Below are 27,909 nucleotides of genomic sequence, written 5' to 3'. Positions count from 1 at the left end.
CTCCTCAGGTTACTCTAGTACTGCAATTAAAACTTCACTAATTAAAGTTTTATTGTACTATATTTCAAAGAAATTTAGATAACCATTTTAAACGATAAAAAGTTGGTCCACTAAAAATTTTTTCGACCTTTACTTTAGATGGATTGACTATATGTCTATGATGTTTACGCGGTGTGATATTAGTAAATATTAAGACTATTCAAAAATTTCATTAAATCAATATTTTCTTAAAATATATTGCAGCTTGTATCTTGTGAGATTAAAGACTTCGAGCAGAAATAGTGGAAAACTCCAGCTAGAATTTATTAAAAATATTTCAAACCAAAATTGTTTGTGTAAAAAGATGATGATTTTGCGTCTTTAAACTTTTTTTCAATTTTTATAGTTTAAACCAGTCTTATGATCCTAGAGACCTAGACCTATGATTTAAGTCGCTCGCGAACTCAAAATTTCTTTAAAGTTTAAGCAATAATCTATTTCAGACTAATTTGAATATAGGTATTTTGTTAAAAAGATATTCGTGGATATAATCAATTCGTATTTGAAATGAACAAAATTATCATAATTTATTACAATTTATGAGTTATTCAAAATTTCAAAATAAGATCATTTCACCACTGCCAACTGTTAGAATCTAAATCACATTGGCACAAATGTAAAATACCAACCTAAATAGCGTAGTTTGTTTTGAAGTATTTGTATTCCTCAAATGAATATAAAAGAAGAATAAAATAAGTGAATTTCTTATAAATATAAGTTAATATCACATGTTTTTATTAAAATTTTGTACAAAAATAAATTAATGTTCAATTTTTATTTCTCATACTCATAAAATTACCATATAATTAATTCAATAAAATACCTATTAAAGGTAATGAAGTGAAACATAACAAAATAATTCGTAATGAATTTAAGTGGACATGCAGTGAAGTTTTTAAAGCCATCGAACGATAATAATGTTGTTTACTTGGATAAAAATGAACCAATTATTGAGAGTAATGTAACAAATTTTGTTTACAACAGACATCATTCACTTTCGTTACAAGCACAGCGTCAAAAATTACCCATATTTAATTATAGAAATCATATTTTATATTTATTGGAAAAGTATAGTTGTTTGGTGTTAGTTGGTGAAACGGGTTGCGGAAAAAGTACACAAATACCTCAGGTAAGTGTGTTTAGTAAATGTTTAAATAATTTTTAAATAAAAAAAATTAGAAATTTTTAAATTTTAATATGTTGTTCTCTCATGAATAGTTATTGTTATTTTAAAAGTTCATGTTAATTTTGGAATGTCCTAAGATTTTAAATTTTATAACCTATGGTAATGGTTTTTCAAATATAATTGTTTTTCGCTCCTGTTTTTCTACCACTTTTTTCACAATCAAAATTTTGGACGAAAATACATAAATTATATTTTATAAGAAGTCAGTTTTATTTGCCATGAGCTATTTGAGTAAGGCAAATATTTGGATAAGTAAACCAACTTTAATCTTTTAAATAAGCATATAAAAATAAAAGTTGATTCATCTTTGAATCATTATCCAAATCCCGATAGCTTTGACGAAAATAGACTTTTTAAAATTTTGTTCAGGCTTTTGACAACAGAAAGCAATCTTGCGTCATCCCTATATCGTTATAACTTCACTAGGCATCACTGATTCTATTCGCAAGTTACCTTCATAGGATTAAGTTACGAAAATAACTTAGTTTTTAACTTTTTTCAAATCAAATTTTATTCTATCCGTACATAAGGACTTTTCTACTTAAAATTATATACTCTATATCATTGTATGGTTTGGGTTGTTTAATTTGTTATACCCTTGAGTTCTCATTTATTTTCTTTGATAATACTTATAATAGAAACTGTTTTAATTTAATTCAACAAGTAATTAATTAATGATATAAATAATGAATGAATATTTAGGAAGTTGGGGCATATATTGTTGAGTGATTTTAAAAACAATCATTTTCAACAGAAGTTCTTTTAACATGCTGATTAGACAAAGCAGATCTGTAGATTGATTTCTATTACTTAGATCTCCAGGAATCGAAAAATCCATGTTATCAGTTTCCTCAACACTTTTTAAGAGATTGCAACATTTTGTTTCTGATTGGCCTGAAAATTTGAATATATCTAATCTTTGTTACAATAGGCAAATTGAGCCTTCTGAAAGGAATTTGAAAAAATGATTTATTTGCTTGCTAATTCTAAGTAGTACAAACTTTCGAATTGGAAATTATGCAGCCAGATAAAATGAAAAAATTTTCCAAAATAATTTCAAATATTGTTATAATACGATAGTTGTTTGATACAGAATTTGCCATATTACCCATAAAAATGGCAAACTTGCCTTGATACCATAACAAAATTTGAAAGTGTAATTAAAATTTATAAAAAACCTACATTTAAAGATTGTTGCCCATCTCCTTTTAGCAAAACAAAGTTTTAAATGTAGTCTCTATGGCGATACCGTACAATGACGTCATTAAACTATATCTTCTTCTTTGTTTAATTTGGAATTTTAAACGTTTATATGTTGCATATTACTAAAGATTTTCAAAAATCAACTTCACTTTTCTGCCAGTCTAGCAAGAATTGTTCACCTGAAGTGATTTAAAAATTTAATCAACACCCTTTTGGTGCTACAGAAGCAGTTTCATTTCTTTCGCAAGTTGTACTACTTAATATTACGTGTACAAATTTGTAGATCAATTAGGAGCAGAAGCAGAGCCAGGATTTCGTTCGGGTGGGAGCAAAAACAATACGGAATGATTTGTTCCAAGTGTATATCATACACCAATTTCCTTAATAAATTTTAATTAACTGATACCTGTTTAAAACATTTGCTTGTGTATTTCAATCATCACGATATAATAATTATGATAAATTAATGTCAAGTCTACACTTACATTTGTATATTTATTACATAACCGACTGAACTATTTTTAAATTAGAAAATTACATACAAAAAAAATCTCTTTTGCATTACCAATTTTTCTTATTCAATTAAGTTACGGTTTAATTAAATAAAAGTTATTTAGAGATCATTTTAAGAATTTTTTTACTCTACTTTATTGTTCGGTCGTTTCCTGTCTAAAAATGCCGTATCCAAGATGGTAATTATTAGCCCTCATATAATAAATTATCTTCACCTTTATTAAATAAGTTTCAACATACTGCACGTGAAAGGATAATAGTAAAATACAGTCGAATAGTTGTATCGAAATAATGATTGTATGAAAAAACTTTTAAACAAAAGTTGTTTGTTTTTATAAAAAAAATTAACATATTTTGTTCTTCTTGGATCTCCTGTATATAAATACTACGCCACATCTCCCCGATTTTGCTCAAAAACAATAAGCCCTTTCGCCTCCTTAGAGGCCATCCATAAATTACGTTACACCAATTTTACGATTTTTATTCGAATAAACAATAAAAAATGGTTTGGATCGAGTCTGTCTAGTCTCAGTTGGTTACTGTATAATGATAGCGATTGTTTGTAAAATGATACAATCGACTAATTATAATGTTTCGTGTCAACTTTAACCTCAATAATTACTATTATTAAATTATGAAAAAACCATAATAGAAAATGAGAATGACATCGAAGAATACAATATGAAAATTATATACCCAGATCTTTCTAACATAATTTAATTGCTTTTGTGTGGAAAAATATTGATTTCCATGACTGTTTTCTATTAGTTTCCATTTTTTAATATCCATGGGTGATTAAAAATATCTCTTCTTTTCTTTCACCGAAAAGTAAAGCTAGGCCACATAAACACATCGACTAATTTATTGATCTTACTAATGGTATAATTATTAAAAATTAACGGCGAACTATCTTATTTCTTTGGCTAATAACAGGAAAGTTTGACGCCTTGAATTTCTGGACATGTCAGGAAATTTTGACACCTTGAAAGTGCAAAGAAATTTCATGAAACCAATTCGGTTGCCATCTTGTGTTGTGCCACCAAGTTAACCATATTCTATGGCTAACTTGGTATCCGTGCAATTTGCCGGGTTTAAAAGTAAAAACATGTAAAGACCATCGTATAGCCTTCACCTCTGTTGCTCTCACTTATTCCTCTTCTATAACACTCGAAATAAGAATATAGGGATTGTTTTACACGAGTAAAATATATATACACTTTTCAATTTTTTATTAAATACAAAATTGTCATAATTTATTGAGTGTATCAGAACAGGCGGCCGTGAATTATATTTTCACCATTTTTTACAGAAATCTTCTATTTATAGTTCAAAATGATGCTCATAGATGGCGTAGTGAAATGTCTAACTAAATTTAATTAATTAATTTTTTTTAAATATGTATATCTGTATAAATTTTAGCTCAAGTGATGTATGAGCTATATTATTGTAGAGTTTCAAAAATCGATTCAGTAGTTTTTGCATGAAAGCGTCAACAAACAAACAACCTTACTTTCACATTTATAATTTATAGAAATTAAGAAACATCCTATTTATACAAAATTTTAAAAAAATAATGCAAAATTTAAAAATTAACATATTTTTTTTAGAACAGATTTAAGTAGGTCACAAATTCCTTAAATGTATTACGAAATAAGATGAATTCATACACATATAAATACATATATCTATAAATAAGCAGAAGTTACCTTGAATTGATTTGAAGGTAAAGTAAATTTCAAGGTACATAATTTTTTTAAAAAGAATATAGTTGGGGCGCTTAAAGTAATCTCCTTTGGCAAACCTCGTCATTGAGTGGCCATAATATTCCAAATTTACCAAAAGTTAATAGCCCTTAAAACAAATATTATTTGCAAATGATTGAGGATTCATCAGAGAAGAGTCATAAGAATTCCTTTTTTTATTTTTTATGATCCAAGAAAATTCAAATCAATCGATAAAATTCGATGTTATATAGGAATTGGATATTCAATTTAATTTGAGCTATATTCCCTTAATAACAAATGATCTATTCGTTGCGGCCAGAGATGAATTAAGCTCCAAATATGATGTCTATTCATTATTCTACTGAGTATGCATGAGTGCAATAATATTGCCTATATTTTTAAATAAATGAGTTACTTATGTATTGTTATTTAATGTTATTATCAAAGAGATTATTTATATAGATTGCTCATTCGATGAAATTAATGTTCCAATATTAGAAAGTTACGAAAAAGTTATCTCTACTATATATAGTAAATAGATTATAAATAGCTACCAGCTCCGTGCCTATATCTAATAATGTTTATTGATGGTTTAAATTATATTATGTGGTTAAAATTATATTGCTTTCAGAAACTAATTGTATATCCATGCATGGTAAATTTAAGTAGTAATATAAATTCTAAAACATGGAATTTTCAAATTAAATTACATTTAAAACAATCGGAATTCGATAAGGGATGGGGAAAATACATAGTGGGTACTGCAGGATGAAAAAAGTTCTATTTCAGAAATGAAACCGTAGGTCCACAATGAAGCGTAATATTATGGTTCGTTTTGTCTGTCTGAAAAAAGGTAAATTTTTGGTAATAAAGAAAAATGAGGTTTTAATCGAAGCTTGAGTGTCGAATTTATTTATGATATTCGATTTTTTTTGCCTATCGTATGTAGTATTTGTTAAAAAAATTTATTGACAACAAAATACATAGAACCAAATAGCGAAAAGCTTGAGTCACTTAAAACATTACTATACCCTGTGTATATGAAATATATATCAAGGTGTACTAATTTTAGTCCCAAGTTTGTAACGCTTAGAAATATTGATGATACTAACCAAATTTTGGAATAAAATCACCTAATTAGTCCTTTTTCGGCTGTCCATCTGTCCGCCCGTCCGTCTGCCGCCACGCTTAGGCTTTTTTATAGCATGCTTTGTACGTAAAAACGAGTTTGAATTTGTAAATGAGCAACATAAGTCAATTTGTATTGGGGTCGTAGGAGGACTCATCTTGTAAACCGTTCGATACGTGTTCCAAATGCGTTCATGAAGAATTATTTTTTTTATTGCCATTTCCGATTACATGAAAAAATGAATGTTTTAATGTATACAAAACATGGATGGATATAATTTATTTTATCATACAAAAAAATGATAAATAAATAATCAAATTTGAATGATAAAACTTAACTGCTTGTGGTCATAAAAATACACCCAAAATGTCTGTACAGTTTAATAGTGTATCGTGTTGTGTTCAAATTTTAATAACTAAGTAAGAATATAAATAATTTAATCCTGGAAAACGTCCTGAAGAATTAACGGTAAATTTTTGTTTTAGTCGCAATTATTTTTTTAAATGTTGTACTATTACTATTTAAGAAACTTTGCACATGCATTAATTGTATTTCAGGCTATTCGCTCCGAGCGTGAATTTCGTTTCCATGACAACGATACACTACTTTAATTATAGAATTAATGGATGCATATATAATTGTGTGGATTGCATTGAAAACTTACATTTAAAATTTAATATTCTTGTTTCACAAATTTAAATAAATAATTACGATAATTAACATTTGAAAAATAATATTTGTACAATTTGATTTCTTATTTTCACAATTTTTAATGCATTAAGTTTAATTAATTAGTGTTTTTCAATCATTTTAATTTGACAGTTTCTATATCATTAACATGTAAATAATTGCAAATTAGTCATAACAGCCCACTTTATCTCCAAAATTTTTCACTTAAAGCGCTGGCATCGATTTTATTATCCCCACCATGACTACGCACACAACGAATAGAGAATTATTTTCTGTACTAAATTACAGGAGTTAGTTTTTTATTCAAATAAGTTCAGTATCATTTTGTTTCTTAAAAGTAGATGGTTTACAGAGGAGAATCCCGTCTAAAACGAGTTTCTAATTTATATAAAAAGTAAAATATAAACTTTTGAAAATGTCTGAAAAATCGATTTCTTTTTTTAAATTCGAAAAATTCTCCAGTGGCTCCTTTTGGATGAATCGGGCTTAAATTTTTAGGATCATCTCCTTTTTTATATACTTTCGAGAAAAAAATCGGTATCATAATCGGTTATCTATCCCCGTACACTTTTGTCGAAAAGTAATGGATCTTTACGACAGTTTGTGCCAAAATTACCATTGTGTCAAACCTAGACATAATAAGCTTGGAAATGAGGGGTGAATCATTGAATTTGATAAAGAAATAAGATAAGGGTAGGACAGAAAAAAACTTGTTAGAGTAAATAATATATAAGATGATTTACAATTATTATAAGGTGGACAAATTCTAAAAAAAAAAATTTATACGCAATTTGGCAAATGCAATGATAATTCTTACATTTAATAATTATTTATCAATGAAGTTTTTACTACTGAAGTAATTACTAAAGGAATCAATTTATTAAAGCAAATAATCATATTTTATTCATATAAACGTCTATTATTTTACTTTCAATTCCACATACACGAGTTATACACACATGACGTCAAACGCATCAACTCAAACAAGTATATTTATAAAATATTCATTTGATGTGGGTGAATTTGAAGAATGTTTGTACAATTTTGTTCAATAAAAAATAACCATATTCACTGAATCAACATAATATATTGAAACTCGTTAATTCGAAGATTCGAGCTTACTTGACGATGATCGATGATGATTTTACTCACAAACAAATTTTATAATAACTAAAACTGCCATAAACTTAATAGTTTGTTATTTCTTGCATCCGAATTAAGAAAATCCTGGTGAAAAACTTACATTTTTAAAGCAGAAAAATCTTTTCCTGAGGTATAGTCAATTTAATGGAATAAAACTTATCAGAAAAACTTTACTTTCGACACTAGTTTTATAAACTCTTGTTACAAAGTTTTGAGAATTTAAGTCTGCCTAACGAATAAAAAAAAAATTCGAAGTTAAATAAGTTAGTTAAATCTCGAAAATAAGAAATTGAATGAATGGGTTACAAATCGATGGTTCGACCTATCATTCGGATTAGATATTATTCTAACAGAGCAATATTTTTTCAAGCATTTCATGTTACAGCAATTTGTTTCGAATTTGAGTGTATACATAATTATTATAATAAATAATCAATGATTAACAGAAATCTTGATGTAAAATTTAGTAGTTATATTCAGATGTAATAATAGATACAAAAATTGATTTAGAATAACATATTTAAAAATATACCTTTTATTCTATTTTTAAAATAGTCATTTGTGTGTGAATGTGTCAAACATTATTATCAAAAATGGAAGATCAAGGGAGAGGGGTGGTTATAAAGACGTTTTGTATCCCCTGAAAGACTGTTCAGGGAGCTTTGAGAATGTCTGATTTCGACAATTTGGAAGGAATTCCCATAGGAAAAAAGTCTTCCAAATTGAGCTATGTTGAAAATGTTAGGTTACTGCCAAGGAAATGCCTCTTAGAGGTGTCACTTCGAACCCACTTCCCTCTGTAAACATTTTTTAGATATAATTTAAAAAGTATCAGTTTTAGTCAACTGGTACGCTTAAGCTATCAAAAATTTCCAACTTGCATAGCGATTATCTTTTTAAATTGAAAGGCAAAAAATTTTGAATTTATCAATTCTCAAGGAGACGGTTATTTTTAATTTTAAAAAACCCCGACGAATTTTTCGGGTACGGAAATCAAAGCTCGCACTAGAAACGTATCTAAGAAAACTCTCCTTTAAATTACCGTTTTCTTTAGAGCATTCTCTAAACTGAACCGATTTTGAATATCATTGCCTATTTTTTAGTGGTTTAGGGTACGGAACCCTAAACTCGTACTTGAAATAAATAGCTAAGAATACTCTCCATTAAATTACTTTTCAAACGAAACAAAAAAAAAAAATAAAAATCGGTCTATCCGTTTAGGCGCAACGATGCCACAAACAGGCAGACAGACACACACACATAGCGGTCAAACTTATGATACCTCTTTTTTGGTTCGGGTGTTAAAAAGCATTTTGAGACAAGTTGGAAGTACATAATTTTGACATAGGTACGGAATTTTCAAGGACTATGAATTACATACATACTTTCAAGTTCCTTTGAGCTATAGACATTTTGGCACAATACTCAGACATTGCAAAACCAATTGTGTCCTTGCTGATATTAACAGACATACAAGATTAATGTAATTGTAATTACATGACACTTCAATCGTGTATTCCAAAATTAATACTGATAAAAAAATAGAGATTAAAGTCAAGATTTTAAAGATAAAAACGAAAACAAGAGAAATGATGATTTTAACTCCCGAACCAAAAAAAGAATTTTGAGACCGCTATGTGTGTCTGTCTGTGGCATCGTAACGCCTAAACGGATGAATCGATTTTGATTGCTTTGTTTCGTTTGAAAGATAATTTAATGGGGCGTTCTCTTAGCTATGTTGTGTATTCCAAAATGATCCTCAAAATCGGTTAAGTTTGGTGAAGGCTTTAAGGAAAATGGTAGTTTAATGGAGAGTGTTCTCATATACGTTTTGAATTTAGAATTCCGTAACCGAAAATTTGTCGGGGGGTGTTTTAAATTTAAAATGAAAATTTGGCACACGCTGTGAACTGTTCTTGTAAAAACTGTTTTAGTTTTCTTCCTACTTATTGTTTTAATATCTTTGCTATCGTAGACTATAACAAATATTTTGGTACAACTTTGAACTTGGTCCACGAATTTTTTTAAATTTTGAAATACATTGTGTATTAATGATTAGTAGAAATGTATGTTCACAGAACAACACTCACACTTGCCATATATGGTTATATAATTCGTCTACCATGACATCATTTTTTTTATTCCTTACAAATGCAAATTATAACAATATAATACAGTGTAGGATTTACTAGATGGAAGGCTGATTAAGAAAAAAATTTGGCGGTAATTTTTAGAGGACAAAAAATCTAAAACGACGAGAAAGAGGAGGCTTTTTTTACCAACTTAAGAGTTAAAATTCCAAAAATCCGTTCTTAGTGAACGTTAACATCGCAAAATGAGAAACTATGCTAAATTTAATTTTTAATCGGGTGTATAGTTTTATAGATTTCGTGATGAATTAGTCAGTCGGTGATATTTCGCTTATACATATACAGGTGTCTACTTAAGTTGGATACAAATGGAAAAATTTTTTATTATAAGGTTTACAAACAAAAGTTATTCTGTATTTCTCCAGAGGCAACAAAATCGTCTGAATTCGCCACTGATAAACTAATATAATTTCAAGCTGCTATATATTGTAATTTTTATGATATTGTAATTGTGGTTATCGAGACTGTGTTGTCGGGACTGTATGTTTCTGTGTAAAATTTAATCAATATTTATTTCATATAATTAAATAAATGTTATATTTTATACCCCTTTTATAATAATTATGCCTTGAAAGACATTTTGTAGGTGTTAATCCTGTGATTCAAATGCTCGGGGGATAACGAATTATTTAAATTTAAATAACTGGCGGTAGAGGGCGATAATAGGGAATTGCTGGAAAAAATTGCGCTTAATTTAGTGATCAGCACTAATTATGAATCCCATAGATTCTGATTCGAAACCTGGGTCAAGTGTATCTCTTTCATTTCTCAATCACTTTTTAATAACTTTTCCACCTTGAAAGTAATGAAGCTTGGTGGTGCGAAGTCACATGAGTGCCCTAAAAATTGAATATCCCGCTAATTTTGGGGGAAAATTTTTTTTCAATATTTTGGGCACTTAAATCACTTGGACCTGCCACGCTTCATTTGTTCTCACGATTTTTTTTTTAATTCTGAAGAAGGGTTCATTATTTTTTAAATAATATAAATTTTGAACAGCATAACTGTTTAATTATCATTCTATCACGATTCTTCGAGAAAACAACTACAAAAAAATACTTTGGTTTTTCCGGTTTACTTTTTTCTTTCAATATATTTTAATAGCCAGTTTAGTAATATAATAAAACTATATAACTAAAAACAATAGAAGACCTTCAAAACAATTAAATAAATGTGTTCTATTTATAAAAATTAATTATTGTCAATAAATTTATGTGAATTTTTTTTTATTATTATTGTGAATGAAAAAATATCATTCTTTAAAAATAATAATATATGCATTGTAAACATGCAAACTAAACATATTAGAATAAAATAATATATCTATTGTTTGTCTGAATTAGCCATGTGGATTTAATAAGAAACAAATGCAAGTTGAGTCGATTCAGGGATCTCACAAATGTGAAAACTTTAAGCATTAATACCAATTTTTTCCACACTGATATGCTTTCACGTGTGATAAAGCATTTCGCATGCTACATCCATGAGTATGAGAGAGTACATATACATTAAGCAATGTGTATAAGGAAGATACTATTATATGTTTGCTTGTATGCTTGCTTGTATGGGTTTATTATTAAATCTACTCGCCATAGTACATAGTAAAATGTATACTGAACTACTGTTCAGAGACCACATTCATAAGTTAATCTTACAAGTACAACTGCTACTAAGCAAAGCTACATCTTTTTTCTCATTCTCAAACACATCTTTTTGCTTTTACAAATAGTCTTGAGTTTTCGATTTACAAGACTTTATATTGCGACTGAGCCAAGAATCGAGGATAACAAGATATAAGGCAGCAAATAAAATGCATTTTTAACGAAAAAAATGTGGCGTTTTTTTGCGAAGTGTGTTTATCGAGAGTATTCGTAACATTATAGATAGAGGCTTAATTTAGACGTTGATTGATGGAAAACATTTTCTATCACTGTAATTAGTGTATTATTAATAGACCATAGGATGATGCCAGATTAGAGTGCATCATTTTTGCGCCACTGCTTCGGAAAGGGCTGGAAAGTATATGTTTTGATAAAAATAAGTTGCCAAAGTTTTCGCGTGGTAACAGAATACCAAGAAACATTTCTTCCATACTTAGTAACAGCTATAATTTGGTTAAATTTTTTTGTATGGATTCTCTGATTTAATTTACCTACGGAAAACAATAGATATAAAAGTGGTTAATTTTTATACCATGTATATATGAAATATACATGGTATATTAAGTTTAGTCCAAAGTTTGTAACGCTTAAAAATAATGATGCTAGGAAAAAAATTTTGTCATAGGTGTTCACTAAATTACCTAATTAGTCCATTTCCGGTTGTCCGTCCGTCTGTGGACACGATAACTCAAAAACGAAAAAAGATATCGAGCTGAAATTACAGCGTACTCAGGACGTAAAAAATGAGGTCAAGTTCGTAAATGAGCATCATAGGTCAATCGGGTCGTAGGTCCATAGGACCCATCTTGTAAACCGTTAGAGATAGAACAAAAGTTTAAATGTAAAAAATGTTCCTTATCAAAAATTAAACAACTTTTGTTTGAAACATTTTTTCGTAAACATCACTGTTTACCCGTAAGGGCGTCAGTTAGGCGGAAATTTTACAATATGTACTATACTTGATTATCAGTTATGTATGTGTCACATGTTTGTATGTGTAATGTGATAAAGAAATCAACACTGACTATGCATGGTATTTCAACAATTAACTCAGCCAATTGTTTGTTTTCACTTGTTTGTTTTAGAAATTTTCTGCGAATCGAAGTGAGAAAATGAGGAACCTAAATATTTCACAGTCGATAACAGAGAGTAAAATATTTGCAAAAATCGATTGTCTTTCGCTTTGATTTTGAAACAACATTTTAATGTTCGACTTTCTGCTCGTCAATTGTAATTGCAAAATAAAGATTTACCTAAATCCTTACTAGTATATATTTAAGGATTTATCTCAAGGAGTCCCGCCTAAACTTACAGAAACAATTTTTGATTCACTTGGGTTTGTATTTAATTTAACCATATTCTATATTTAATTTCACCTCAAGTTCATTTCTATTTTTGTCTAATAAAAAACTTTCGATTTTTAATTGCCAGTCAAGTATATTTGACTGATAACAAATAATATGTCAAAAAGCAATTCCTCGAATATAATTCTATTTCTGGACTAATCAATAAACACCATCCCCGCATATTAATAAAAAATAACAATAAGTTTTGTTGTGTAATTTTGTTATCAAAATGTCACACATTCATTCGTAGGTGTGTGTACAGGGTGTCCCTTTTAATGGTTATGACAACGTTCTTTCATGCGAAGTTCACTTAAAATTTATGCGGAAAAACTTGCTCTGTTTGGGAGCTAAAAACTCTAAAGATAAAATTTTGAAATTGTTTTTTTTAACGTTTGATTTACCTTGAATATAATTGAAACTGCGTCCAATAACTAAAATTAAAATTTTCGACAACTCAATCTTTTCATACTTAAAATTCTTTATATAGATTGGCGTGAAAATTTGGGAGGTTTAGCACTAAGACCTTCATAAAACAGTGCCACCATATCCAATTTCAGCAAAATCAGTTACTCTGTTTTTATCCCCCGAACCAAATAAATGGGTAAAAATTTGATCGCTATGTGTGTTTGCCTGCCTGCCTGTGTCTGTTTGTGGCATCATAGCGCCTAAACGGATGAACCGATTCGGATTTTGTTTGCTTCGTTTGAAAATTAATTTAATGAGGAATAATCATTTTTACATAATTTTACATAACAACCGAAGAAGTGTACTTTTGATTATTGCATATTCATTGAAAAGAAGTAAGTTAAAAGGAATAATCATTTTTACATAATAAAAAAAAATTGTTTGTTTAACGATTAGTCTTATCCTATAAAGAAAGAGATCCTATGTTCTCTTTATTTATTTCCATTTTTTTAAGTAATATTTAATGTGCTTCTTAACAAATTAATTTTTTTGTAAGAAGTATATCTGATAACCTTAGTTGAACAGATGTTCATAAATTGTATCTTCTTCACCATATTTGTAGCATATTATTTTATTAACCCCCGAAAAAAGGGGGTGTTAGTGTGTCTGTCTGTGGCATTGTAGCTCCTAAACAGATGAATCGTGTTGAGTGTGAGTGTTCTTAGCTATGTTTCAAATGCGAGTTTAGGGTTCCGTATCCGGAACAACTAAAAAATGGGCGATGATCCTCAAAATCAATTCAATATCAATTTCAAATAAATAAGTTTAAAATTTTAATTTAAGGGCCGCTTAGCTCTCAAATAGAGCAACTTTGCACTAATGTAAACTTAACATAATCGACTTATTTTCGAGTGTACTATTCGTGGTAGAGAGTTTTCCCAACTTGTTTGGGGAAACCCTGTAAAATAATGTTCGCATATAATTCATGCTGATAATTAGAAATAAATTACCCATTAACTATCGTACATTCTATGGGTATTATTATTATCACATTTACGGGTTATCAGTGGTTATTTGTTTGCTACTCACGGTTTTTATCGATGTCACACATCTATATATTAATAATTTATTAGCTTTCTGCTAGAAAGTTGTTTTCATTTTTCATTATCTAATATTCACAACCTACATTTTGAAATAAACAAAATCCGAACCAACAAAGAGGTGTCATAAGTTTAACCGCTATGGATGTGTGCCTGTCCGTCTGTCTGTCTGTCTGTCTGTGGCACCCTCATGAACTGATTTTGCTTTTTTTTTTGAAAGTCCAAGAAAAGGAAGCGAAGTTATATTTTTTGAAATATTAAATAAATAAAAATCATAATCTATTTTTAATATAAAAGGTCCTTTGTGAAAAATATTACGCATCCTATTAACACATTAACATATTTGCTACATGAAGGTCATATGAGTTTTTATCACATATTTTTTAAATCATTTTAATTGTATGATTGACTATCGGTTAATTAATCATAATAAAAGCACTTAATGTCTATTTTATAATTCATGAGTCATTATATTAATATGTAATTTTTAAAATTTTGTTTAATTATAATAGTCTTAAAAATTATTCGTCTTTCAATAATTTTTTCACTCCGCCTACGGTTTTCGCCAAAATATTGTATATGCAAAATATCGTTTCAAGAAATATTGATTACATAAATCCTATCCAAAAAATGACTTTTTTAGTTTTTTTATCAGAAAAATTTTGAACATACCCAAATTTCTCCTAAAATAACAGCAATTCCTTTTGAAATCCGAAATGGAAAACTACAATGAAGTGGTTCGAAGATATACCATCCCTACCAATAAAGCTTCCCCCGACATCGATTAAACGCTTGATGAATGTACTCAAATAACTATGCTATTGAGAAGTTCCATGTTTTTGACGTCGTCAGTTAAAAAATACAATTATAAAGAATATCAATACTTAACACATATTTAATAAAAAAGTACTTAACGTTCAATAAGTTAAAAGCTTTCTATTGTACATAAATAATCAATAAGCACTTCATTAATTATTCATTAACAATTATAAAAGACTGGAATATATTATGAGCTGGTTCCATTCAATATGACAATAAATAAATATTAAAATTATTCCTAATATCACACCATCGATTGACGGTAATGTGTTAAATTTATTTTCTAATTAGAAAACCTAGTTGGATTTCCACATAATATTTATATCATTTTCGACCAAAAAGGGACGATTTTCAGAAATATTTTATTATTTCATCGTGTTTTGTGAGATATCTAGAATCAAAGGGTGACTAACCCTATACGCGACAAGGGGTCCTAAATACTTATTTTGAACTATTAATATATTTCAAAGTCGGTTTTTAGTTGTGCTTGCTTCCATTCATAAATAAATAGAAAGAAGTGGAAAAATTGCACAACGACTGGTAATCGACCTGGGTCTCTAGGGATTCGGTCGCTGCTCTTATAATACATTTGGGTTCAAAAGAAAACTGATTTTTATCCCAGTCAAATCAAAATAGGGCTAGACTTAAATAAGTTTTTTTATTTATATAGTGCGTTTTAAAAGCGTGGTATATTAAAAAATATCTTTAATTTTAATAACTTAATCGTATAAGTTTTAATGACTGAATCGTGATTCTGCATAATCACCCATATTTGTTTATAATTATATAATTTTCTTCGATTTTCCGGTATTGAAAAGGCAATAAAAAAATGCATAATAATAAAAAATATTATGTCTCTTTTTCACTAATAGTATAACAAATAGTGTGTAAGATATTCGCTCCGTGCAGGAGGTTTATTTCAGGGAGTTACCATAGTAACGACATACTACTTTATTAATATAATTGTATGGATGGAGTGGAGACATATATAATTGTGTTTTATATTGAAAATTTACTATACCATTTACATGTAAACAATTGAAAAATAGTCATTTATTCAATAAAATGCATAATTTGTTGCAAATTTTATAAGATAAGAGCGCTGCGGTCGATTTAGTTGTCCCATCCACTTACTGTGCTCCCTGTCAATAATGGCTATTGTGTATTATATATCCTTGTCAATCTGGTAGAGATTTTTCTATGTAACTCCATCGATCTCCTAGAAAATCAGTTTAATTACTGACTTACTAATCTTTTTTAGTCAAATTAAGAGTGACTAATGGGAAATATCGGTAATTTTTTTTGTTTTTATATAAAAAAGTCAGTATTAAGTCCATTGCCTACAAAATATTTGACAAATTAAATAAATAAAAATCATAAAATGATTTTATTAAAAATAATATCTTGCATAATGTAAATGGTGTAATTTGATGATTGAGTAAATGATGACCTTGACAGATTGTGGGGGTCGGTCTATCCTATATAATATATTTATTAAATTCATATGTTTAATGTTGTATATGTATTTGTGTACGTAAACTTAAAAATAAATGTTCATGTTTTTAGGCAATTTATTTCACGAAAATTCTCTGTAACACTTTTTTATTTTCTATAAGATTATAATATTCAGTTATCAGAATGTTGTTGAGTTTTGTAATTATATTTAATAGGCAATCATTTTAGTTTTCTTTGAATTCATATTTAAAAAAAAAAAAACAAAACAAAACAAAAAATACAGACTTCAACTTTTTTTAAATATAAATTTAACTATTTATTATTATGCATACATTATAGGTGATTCAAAAATACTTTTATAAAACTTCGTACATTGAAAAAAAAATGACATCTCTCATCCCGAAGTTGGCCGTTTCATATTGAAATAAAATAAAAATACTTTCAAACAATTTCCTAATGATTAGAACAAGTACAGCTAAATATTTGTATTTACAATAGAATGGGATTAAATTTAAAATATGAATTCATTGATACAAAATCACTGAAGTTAAATAAACAAAATCATTACTTACTATGGAAGAGATTGATTTTAGTTTAAATTCATGCATTTCATTGATGGAAAATAAAATTGTACTTAGTTGGAATATATAATCATGTAAATAAAGCGAATATACAAATTAAAATAACATATCTTTACGTTTGCTTTATAAATATAAAATTAGGTTAGTACGAATACTTATCTATCATGCCTAGTCCATATGTGATTGAGCCAACCACATGAAGATTGTTGAAGTAAAAAACGTTTATTAATTTTTTGTATATTTTGTAGTTTTTAGCTAGTTTTATATGGAACTAAAAGTTGCCCGACTGCTTCGTTGGACATTAGCTAAATACTATACGTTCAAAAAGAAATCACCTGTATATGGAGATTCAAATATCTACGTCGCACACATATTTGCACATGATGTTTGTAAATTAATAATTGAATACCTAAAATATTCTTGATACGTGAAAAAAACATGTCATTGTGGTATGACACTTGAAAATTTAAAATTTGCTACGTATGACAGGCAATAAAAGATTACCGCGGAATATTTTTTGTTACATAAAAAATATATAAAATACTGATGATAAATAATTAATTTAACACACACTTACTTTATATAAAAAATGGTTTTTATGAGAAATGAGCTATCATAATTCATTACTTGCGATAAATGTGCCAAAATATTTTGGAAAAGGTAGAAATGGTTGATTCTACTTATATAAGGTGTTAAGCGGCCAGAAAACCTAAACATTTCAAAGAAACTTTATTTAAAAAGAAAAAAAAACGCTTAGAGTTGTAAAGCGAAAAAAGTAATATCAACATTTTGTGAGATGGCGTTAGGTTTCCACAATCCACAAAATTACACAGGAGAAATGCCCTTGAAACGAGGATTAAACCTCTAAATTCTAACCTACAGCTTCGATTAACCTAAAATTTTGACGATAAGTAGATAGGGCTCTTAGAAACAAAAGTTATATGATACTGATTGATGTACTTAATCAGGGGTTGGTAACCATCCCTCCTAGAGGGTGTAAAATATTTGTTAAAAATGAATAATAAAACTTTCCGAATTATGGGCGATTGTGATTCGAAGTATTTAACTTCAAATATTAAATTTGATGTTTTTTTTGAAAAAAGTATACACCTTTTAAAGTGCTATAAAAAACTTTGAAAATGGGAAAAGTTTCCACGGGAACTATAAATTAATGCTTGTCGCTTTCCAATTTACTTTATTTAGGTACTGACAACATGCTCAAAAAGTGTTAGCAGTTTCGGATATATTATGCAAAAAAGTTTTATATAATCGTAATATATTCGTCTAGGACATCCTGTACAATCTGCTTATTTGAGAGCAAAGGTAGAGACTATTTTAGTACATAATTAATTACTCTTCCCCTAACCAAGAATATTTAATTGATTATTATTATCTAAAAAAATAATATTCATTCTAAAATTAGAGAGCTCTTCAACATCGTATTGAATAAACAAAAAAAAATTTAAAAAAAAAAAAGTAAGTAAGCGGTTAAATGCAGATTGATCCTCGTACAATGAGTAGTTCACTTCACCAGTGAGTGCAATATACAGTTTTGATTACATCAAAATTACAGATTATTATCTAAATTAATATAATAAAAACGTTGAGTAGTTTGTAATCTAATGGCTTATGTCTGTCTTGTAATTTGTAATTAGATGAACAATCCATAAAGATCATATTTTTATTTTGAAACCAAACGTACATACATGGATTTACGCACATTATGTATTTTCATTTAACCTTTAACTGTTGATGTGCGGCCCGCTCAGACGTAGCGAAACTAACGATTTCGAATTACCCCCTCCTCCCTTAGTGACGTATATGGTGCGTTCGTTTCGATCAAACAATTCGTTTTTTGACATGATCACGTTTTGTAATCATCTCTGAAATGCTTTACAGTATCCCCCAAGGCAAAACAAGAGAAGATCCAAATTTATCACTATATTTCAGTCTTTTTGCCCAGGACGTGCTCTAACTCTCTGAAAGAATTAACAGACTAACTTCTCTCTTTCTACTTTTCCACTCAGCTGTTAAGGCAAAATATGAGAAGATCCAAATTTACCACTATATTACAGTCTTTTTGTCCAGGGCTTTCTCTAACTCTTCGAGAGATACCTCAATTAACAGACTAGCTTCTCTCTATCTACTTTTCCACTCATTTGTTAAGAGCGGATGTAGTTTTTTTTTGTAATTCTTTGATATGGTGAGCTCGTTTTAATTGCCCTTAACTTCGAAATGTACCGATGTGGATCTTATGTAGATGGCTTCTTTTAACCTTGCCAGGTTCTCCGCTGATTTCGCGCATTCGGTTTGTCTACGTCCTGGAATTTGATATTCTTAGTCCTGATATTTGGTCCTGGAAGAGTATAATTCTTTGCAAAGCAAATACTCGATCCAATTCGAAGCTAGTCTCTAGTTTCTGACGTATAGTACAACCGTTCATTGGCCTAGTTTCACCTTAGAGTCATCTTTGTAGCACAGTAAGGAATATTGTGATATTCCCATCACTAAATAAAACATTAAATTTTTCTAGGTATGATTTGCTCCGTTCAGTAAAACGAAGTATAGATATTTCATTCCAATTCCCTATTTTCGGTACGGAACACTCGAAAAGACGCGTATTAAACACATTAACAACACGTGCGTACAAAAAAACGACGCAACGTTTCAATAACACACAAACAAACACAACTGATTCTAATAGTCTTCCTTCTCCGTGTCACATTCATATATATATATATATATAACTCATCGTTTGGAACAGTCGGTTGTGTCATGACGTGTGTGTCTTTGGTCCATATAGTATCTATTCTAATTACTTTTGTCATGAACAGTAGTAATATTGAATTACAGAACGCAACGCGACATTAGGAGTGTGTGGATAGTAGGATATGGATGTGCACACTTGTGTCTGTCAGTTGTAATATGTTTGTCAGTGACATAGTAACATCATCATCGAGTATTGGATTCAAAGTTTGAACTCAACATACCGTCCGTATTCATGGATCGAAACGATTATTTACTCTTTACATTTTATAAAGTAAATACATTTTATAAACGTAATTAAATTATATTTACATTCATAAATTTTATTATTGTTGTAAGAGTCATGTGGTTAATGTGATTTTTTTATTTAAAATAAAAACTCAATTGTTAAATTCAAAAATAAATAAAAAAAACTTATGTTAATATTTTTATATTGTAATGGAATTGAGAACTTTTAATGTTATTTAAAAAAATTTGTTTCACTCAGTGGAAGTGTGTTTTAAGGCAGAGTCTTCGAGACCAATTCAAATAAAATCGTCTAATATTTAAATACTTAGGTATAAATGTTTTTATGTTATCACAAGAATTTTTAAATAAATTAAAAGGTAACTTTTACTAGCTGGGGCAAATATTACGATTAAGTTATCATTCTGAAAAAAAATCATGAAAATGCCGTCCTTATTATACTATGTATATGTGAAATATATCAAGGTATACTAAGTTTAGTCCCAATTTTGTAACAACTAAAAATATTGATGCTACGACCAAAATTTTAGTATAGGTATTCATAAAATCATCTAATTAGTTCATTTTCGGTTGTCTATCTTTTCGTCTGACCGTCTATCAACACGATAACTCCATAACGAAAAAAGAGCTAAAATTTTTACAGCGTGCTCAGGGCGTAAAAAGAGAAGTCAAGTTCGTAAATGAACAACATGGGTCTATTGGGTCTTGGGTTCGGAGGACTCATCTTGTAAACCGTTAGAGATAGAAAAAAAGGTTAAATGAAAAAAAAAATAATTCGTATAAAAAATTAACAACTTTTGTTTGAAATATTTTTTCGTAAACAACACTGTTTACCCGTGAGGGCACAAAAATTAGGTATTATATAGTATGTGTGTACTTTATTAAGTATACCTACATTAACTGTATATTAGGTGTTTGTTTATAGCAAATAATACGTTCACTGAAGAAGTGAGCCTGTACTGTATGAAATAATTGTAGTATTAGTTTAAAAAAGACATACTTCTGGTTTAATAGTCAACCCAATGTGAATACATTACGTTTGGTATGATTAGGATATTTATTATGACATAACTTCAAAATTGCATTGTACTTACTTTAAATTATCTCTGTTTTCTTTAACTTCTGATTAAACAAAATTTATTATTTTAAATGATAAATTTTATGATTTTAAATGGTAAAACATAAAATTTTGACAAAAAATACAAATTGGCAGTTTCAAAAAGATTTTTTTATTTTCTCAAAATTCATGGCAAACTGAATCGATTGAAAAAGTTTTAGTTTCCTAGCTAACCTAGACGTCGGTTTTTTGAGTCTGCTGCAGTTTTTTTGGTTTTAACCCCCAACCAGCAAACAAATATCGTACGATATGGAACATAGTTCCAAAATAAAAAGTCTATAGAAAGACTCGCGTTAAGGAAACATTTTTAAGATACCTTGTATATTTCATAGGTATTTGCACAAGTATTTGCCATTATAGGATCAATACGATTATTACCAATAAAATATGTAATGCACAAGGGTATTGTCTACTATTTACCACGAGGACACAGATGTGTCATATATTTAAAAAGTAGTAAATTTAATTTGTGGTCACTGGTGTTGTGGTTACCCGATTAGAGAGACATGTTATTCAATAAATAACGTATATAATCAACTTATTTCTTATTTAATGTTATTACTAGATCATTATAACTCTTTTTATTTAATAATATGTTCGTTAAATGCAAGGCTTCACACTTATTAAAAATTCAGTTAATCATTCAGTGTATAATTTATTTCAAGGTTACATTTCTTTTATCAAAAATATGCAAAAATATAATAGGAAATAAATTTTACTACAAAAAGTTTTGATTATAATCTCTCAATTTGACGAATTTTTATGGTTTTATGAAGTACTAACTATTCCCTAAATTCTGAGGGGGATTATTGATTAATTTCAGGAAAATGGCTAGACCTAGTACTTACTTATATAAAAAGCTTTATCTCTTGGCAACTATATCCATTTACAAAAACTTGTTTCATCAGACTGGAAAAAAATTAATTGACAATAATAAATCTTTTATATTTTCTTTTTTTCTTGTAAGCAACTTGTATTACCTACTTGTTTAATATAGTCTAGCTTTCATATTGATAATAATTTATTTATTAACATTATTATTCAAATGTAGAAATGATATGTCTAATAAAAAATAACCCACTAATACTTTTAATAGTCTAACTATTTCATAGACCAATACGGTGTGTTTTTAGGATTTAAGCTAGCTTATGACCATAGTCTTGCATATAAGACTGTGCTTATGACTGCTTGAAGTCATAGTGATTTTGACAATAAGAGCAGTGGAATTGTTCTTTTTTTTTAATCGCGTGTTGAGATATGATTTATAGGTATGGATTACATTAAAAACTTCAAATTTTATACAAAGCTAAATAAACTAAATACTTCATTTCAAGGATTTAAATTTCATGTGTGATATTTACACACATTGATTCATTGTTGTACTTCACTTAACATGGCTTCTAAACTCAATTGCTCGATACTTTTCATTTTTTAACCCCCGTACTAAAAAAGGGGTATTATAAGTTTGACCCCTGTAAAGAATTAATCATGAGATATTAATATCCAATGACCTAATTGTATACATATTTTAATTATCATTGAGTATTTTAATACGTCTATTTTTATTGGTTTCGTCAATCATATTTTAATCCACTGTTTATTAAATAATTTTTAATTGTTATTATCTATTTTATCATATATTTTAATCTCATTTTATCATTTTATATATCTATACAGGATCATTTTAATATATATTGGCTAATAGCTCGTTTTATAATTAACCAATCAGAAAATAACTAAAACAAAAATTGTAGAGTTTGATGGGGGCATCATGTCCTGACATCAGATTGGACCTAATTTTTTGAGTTTCTATAACAGCCAATTTAGATTCCAACCGCTAAGAGATAAAATACCACTTTAAATTAGAGAAGTGGTCCTCATAAAAGAACTAACATTTTTCATCTCAATCATTTTTTCGAAAATCGCTATCTTTCGGAGGAAATGCTACTTAAAATTATATCATTGTTGCATTTATTCGAAAGAAAACACGCTAACTACGGAAAAATGCTTAGCCAAAAGTTGTCAAGCGCAATACAGAATATTCGCCTGTGTTCATGACTTTGACCTACAGTAAACTTTATGCGTATTTTCTTTCGATTAAATGCAATAATGACATATTTTTAAGTCCTTCGAAAGCTAACGTTTTCCGAAATAATATTTTAAACAAAAATTGTTAGTGTGTTAAAGTGGTTATCTTTCTTTACTTATAACAATCAATTAAGACAAAAAAATAACAATCAATTCAACGTAAACGTAATCAACACTGTCTACACATGGTATTTCAACAATTAACTCATGAATTGTTTGTTTTTTTTTTTTTTTTTCGCTTGTTTTTATAATAATTATGGATTATCTTATCTAATTACATGATCAATTAATTTTTATTTATCATGTTTTCATTTTGAAATTTAATAAAACGCCACAATATTAGATAAAAATGTAAATAATTTAGAACGGTACACTGAAAAAATTAAAATAATGACAATCTCATCCCAAAGTTGACCGTTTCATATTGAAATAAAGTAAAAATACTTTCAAACAATTTCCTAATGATTGGAACAAGTACAGAAGTGGTAGAACCAATAAAAAAAGATTGTTTAAAACTATGTTGTATTTCAAAACAACATTATTTTAAATTAATATTAAACAATATATTAATTTCATACAAACAACTCATGCGTTTGTGTCAACTTCATAACTCAACCCCGTAAGGTAGTTGTATCACGTTCGTGGCACCATTCGCCATATTTGATCTCGCTATGATGTTGAGACAACCTCATATCGGTTGATATTAGGAATTTTTTTTTAGTGTAGATATAAAAATGACTAATTTAGGAGTTATTTGTTGTTTGATATTAAGCGTAATTATCGATACCTACTATCAACTATGATAAATATATATCATGACAATATAAATATTATTGACGATTAAAAAAAATTTTAGTAGATTGTGCAAATAGATGAGACAAATTTAAAAAAAATTATTTCATTTATTTAATTAATAATTCAAAACTGGTAAGTTAATTTGACAATCAGAGCATTTTCGGTAATTTCGCGGCAAGCCTAATATTTACATTTGCGATTTGAATATTTCTGAGAATTTACAAGACTTTATACATTTAAATTTCGTTAATTTAATTACTAAATATTTTTATTATAGATTGTATACACAGAATGGGGACATTAGTAGATATACAGTATAAAATTCTTGGATTATATGAATGAAAATGGAGTACTTTAATCATAACTAGTAGAAAATAAATTTTTGCTACTTTGTAGTAAAACTTTGTAATTTCAGTAAAACGCTGTAATTTCAGTTTGATATCTTTTTCTGTTTTTTGGTTATCGTGTTGTCAGACTAATTAAAAAATGGACTAATTAGGTGATTTTATGAACACCTATACTAAAATTTTGTTCGTAGCATCAATATTTTTAAGCGTCACAAAATTGGGACTAAACTTAGTATACCTTGATATATTTCATATATACATGGTATAATACTATTTAACTCATGTATCATTTAAAAAAAAATCAATTAAAATTTACTTCTAAAACAGGGTAGAGTGTCATGACGTTTTGAATGACCTCAAACCGTGACATACAATCATTTGTGTGTATGCAAGTTTACTTGTTCTTGTATTTGTAAGATAACATAGCCCATTACATTATCCAATCGATTTATTCTTAGTGGAAAAAAGCCTATTGATACGAAAATTGTGATAAAATTACTTTTCCAGTAAAACCAGTTTCATTGATTTTTTTTAAGTTGTTGACTTCTAGAAAACATAGTTTATAATGGTTGTTATGTTTTGCATTTAAATATATGCATCAAAGTAAGTTCAATCACTCTTATCAATAATCAAGTTAATAATTATTAATTATATTATTATGTATTATTGTAAATTCACACGTGAGGGTCATTATACTAAATAATTATCTCGAAATAATCAACAATACCAACAATAAATATTTACATGAAAGGTTAAAAACTTTTAATAAAATGTCAATAACATTTCCAACTATTAATAGAAATTTTCATTTTAAATACCTTAATTGGAAACGATTTTCTTTTAAAAGAAAACTTATAATCGAACTTCATGCTATTGCTTGAATTAACATGTCACGTCAATAATAATTATATGACCTTTTGTTTTATAATATATGACACGATAATATTCGTTCAGTTAAATACACTTAAAATGTTCGAATAAAATTGTTCTATATTTCGGATATCGTGGTATTCAGTACTAGGTTTTACCCGCGACTTCAAAGTAAATTACTGGCAAAGATTATTAACAAGTAAATAAGTGAAATTTTATAGTTTAAAAATCCCCGTGAAATTTGTTGGGTACGGAATACTAAACTTGCGCTTGAAACGTATCTAAGAACACTCTCCATTAATTTACCTTTTTCCTTAGAGCGTTCTCCAAACTGAACCGATTTTGAGGATCATCACCAATTTGAAATTAGCGTTGTTCCGGGTACGGAATCTTAAACTCGCACTTGAAACATACCCAAGAACACTCCCCATTAAATTACCTTTGAAAAGAAACAAAAAAACCCATATCAATTCATCCGTTTAGGCGCTACAATGCCACAGACAGACACACATAGCGGTCAAACTTATAACACCCCCTTTTTCGGGGGTTAATAAAATAATATACTACAAATAGGGTGAAGGAGATACAATTTATGGACATCTGTTCAACCAAGGTTATCCGATATACTTCTTACAAAAAAATGTATTTGTTTAGAAACACATTAACTATTGCTGACATTTAATTTTAAGTGTATTCTGATGTAAAATGATAGATTTGTATATTATTTGTTTATTGTGATTAACAGACCACTATCCGAATAAATATACTATATTTATATTTCAAATTTTTAAGTTACTCTCAAAACGCAGGCGTCGATGTTTCAAATGTGACGTCAGTTATATATCTTGTAAACAAAAAACATATGTTAGGTTTATATTCTACAAAATTTGCTAAATTACATTATATAAAAATTTCTATGCCTCGCGTTTTGAAAAATTCGAATGATAAAATCCTATTTTTTAAATAATTTGTCAATAAAAATGTTTGAATCATTTTAATATTTCTACTAATAATTCATTTACATAATTTCATATTTTCTCTTTTATTAACAGGTAATATAAAAACCGCAACAAGAAAGTCCATGTCAACCCAAAAGCAACGAAAGCTTCAAAACACATCATACCAAAAAAGAAGGAATCTTCACCTACTACAAATACAAACCAAATAAACACAAAAACAATGTTATATTTAATTTTTAATACTTATACCAAAAAAAAAGTCTGATCTGATGTGCTAAATTTTTTTGAAACAAAATACTACACAATCAATAAACAAAAATGAAGAAATTTTTTTAGAAAACAAAATACTCGAATAAATACTGAAATACTCGAAAATGGTGGGCCCGTCATCACAAATAAGCAAAATTCTACTTGCTGTGTTATTATTAGTAATTATATTTTATATTTATATGGATGTTCAATTATATTTACGTATACAAAATTATTCATTGGAACGTACTTTCCATGGTAAACAACCTGAAGAACAATCTTCAACCTCAACAAATTATGTTACAAGTATCTCAATATTAGCAAATAATTTAAATCAATCAGAGAAATTAAAATATAGTGACGTCACTTGGCTAGGATGTAACATAACTCCATTATGTGATGTGACAGTTAAAGCACTATTACTTGATCATACCAATCATTATTTATTTAGTCCTGGTGCGACGATTTTAGATAACTTATTATCCATATCGGAATCACATTTATGGATAACACCAAATTTAATAAGCACATTTCATGTATTTGTTGCAATCATTGCTGGTAAATGTGTATCCAGTGATTCGTTGGTTTCAAGACGAATTGGTGTGATTTTATTTGAAATACGTACATTTTTAGACGACTTAGATGGACATGTGGCTCGAGCACGTAAACACATCAAAGGAGAAAGATCTGAAATTGGTACTAGTGGATATTACATCGATGGTTTATGTGATGCACTAGGATGTATCTCATTGTTGATTGGAATTTTTGTTTATTTAAAAAATAATCCACCACGTCGTGGCTATGTCCAACTTCAAGCAATCCTACCGACTGATACCAAATCCACCAAACATATTAACGATGGTGTAATTTATAAAGCAAAAGTTACAACTAAAAAAGTGGCTCGAACGGTGGGCTGTTTTACAGCACAGTTATTATTAAGTTCAACGTTATGGAATCGTTACATAGCGGTGTATCAAGATATGTTAGAACGTGATCATAATATTACTTATGTACAATATTTAAAACAATTAATTACATTTAAAAGTTCATTATTCTTTTGTGTCGCTTGGTTATGGCGTGTTGTTAATGTACACAATATGATGCACATTTTGTTGTTATCGATGTTTTGTGATAAATTATGGGAATTTTTACGTTCTGTTCAATATATTGGTTTTATTATATTAATATGTGTTATATGTATTACTGAAATGCATATTTTAGAAGTGCAAAATTATATTTTTAATAATTTAACTGGTTATAATTTACCTTTATAATAAAAAATGTTTCTCATGTATCATTTTTATCATTTTCTTTTATATATATATCAT

The 27,909-nt window shown here is 28.4% G+C and overlaps 2 protein-coding genes across 5 annotated transcripts in view; both read left to right on the top strand.

Moving 5' to 3' along the window:
* Window positions 1-784: 784 nt before the first annotated feature.
* Window positions 785-27,909, top strand: part of LOC123292596 (probable ATP-dependent RNA helicase DHX35) — a 39,186-nt gene continuing 12,061 nt past the window's right edge. Inside the window, exon 1 of the mRNA XM_044873309.1 lies at window positions 785-1,168. Coding sequence (XP_044729244.1) covers window positions 905-1,168 — 264 coding nt within the window. The 5' untranslated portion in view covers window positions 785-904. The remainder of the gene's footprint in view (window positions 1,169-27,909) is intronic.
* Window positions 1,055-27,870, top strand: LOC123293973 (ceramide phosphoethanolamine synthase). Of its 4 annotated transcripts, none has more exons than XM_044874993.1 (2): window positions 1,055-1,168; window positions 26,426-27,870. In XM_044874993.1, the coding sequence occupies exon 2, from the start codon at window positions 26,707-26,709 to the stop codon at window positions 27,853-27,855; it is 1,149 nt and encodes a 382-aa protein (XP_044730928.1). In that variant the 5' UTR covers window positions 1,055-1,168; window positions 26,426-26,706; the 3' UTR covers window positions 27,856-27,870. The 4 variants fall into 4 exon arrangements, with proteins under 4 accessions (XP_044730928.1, XP_044730930.1, XP_044730927.1 ...); XM_044874995.1 differs by lacking the exon at window positions 1,055-1,168 and adding an exon at window positions 6,224-6,262; XM_044874992.1 differs by lacking the exon at window positions 1,055-1,168 and adding an exon at window positions 19,930-20,184.

This window comes from Chrysoperla carnea, chromosome 2, assembly GCF_905475395.1.
Source record: "Chrysoperla carnea chromosome 2, inChrCarn1.1, whole genome shotgun sequence".
Taxonomy (NCBI): domain Eukaryota; kingdom Metazoa; phylum Arthropoda; class Insecta; order Neuroptera; family Chrysopidae; genus Chrysoperla; species Chrysoperla carnea.
The sequence above is the reverse complement of the archived record's forward strand: the minus strand, read 5'-3'. Positions and strand labels throughout refer to the sequence as shown.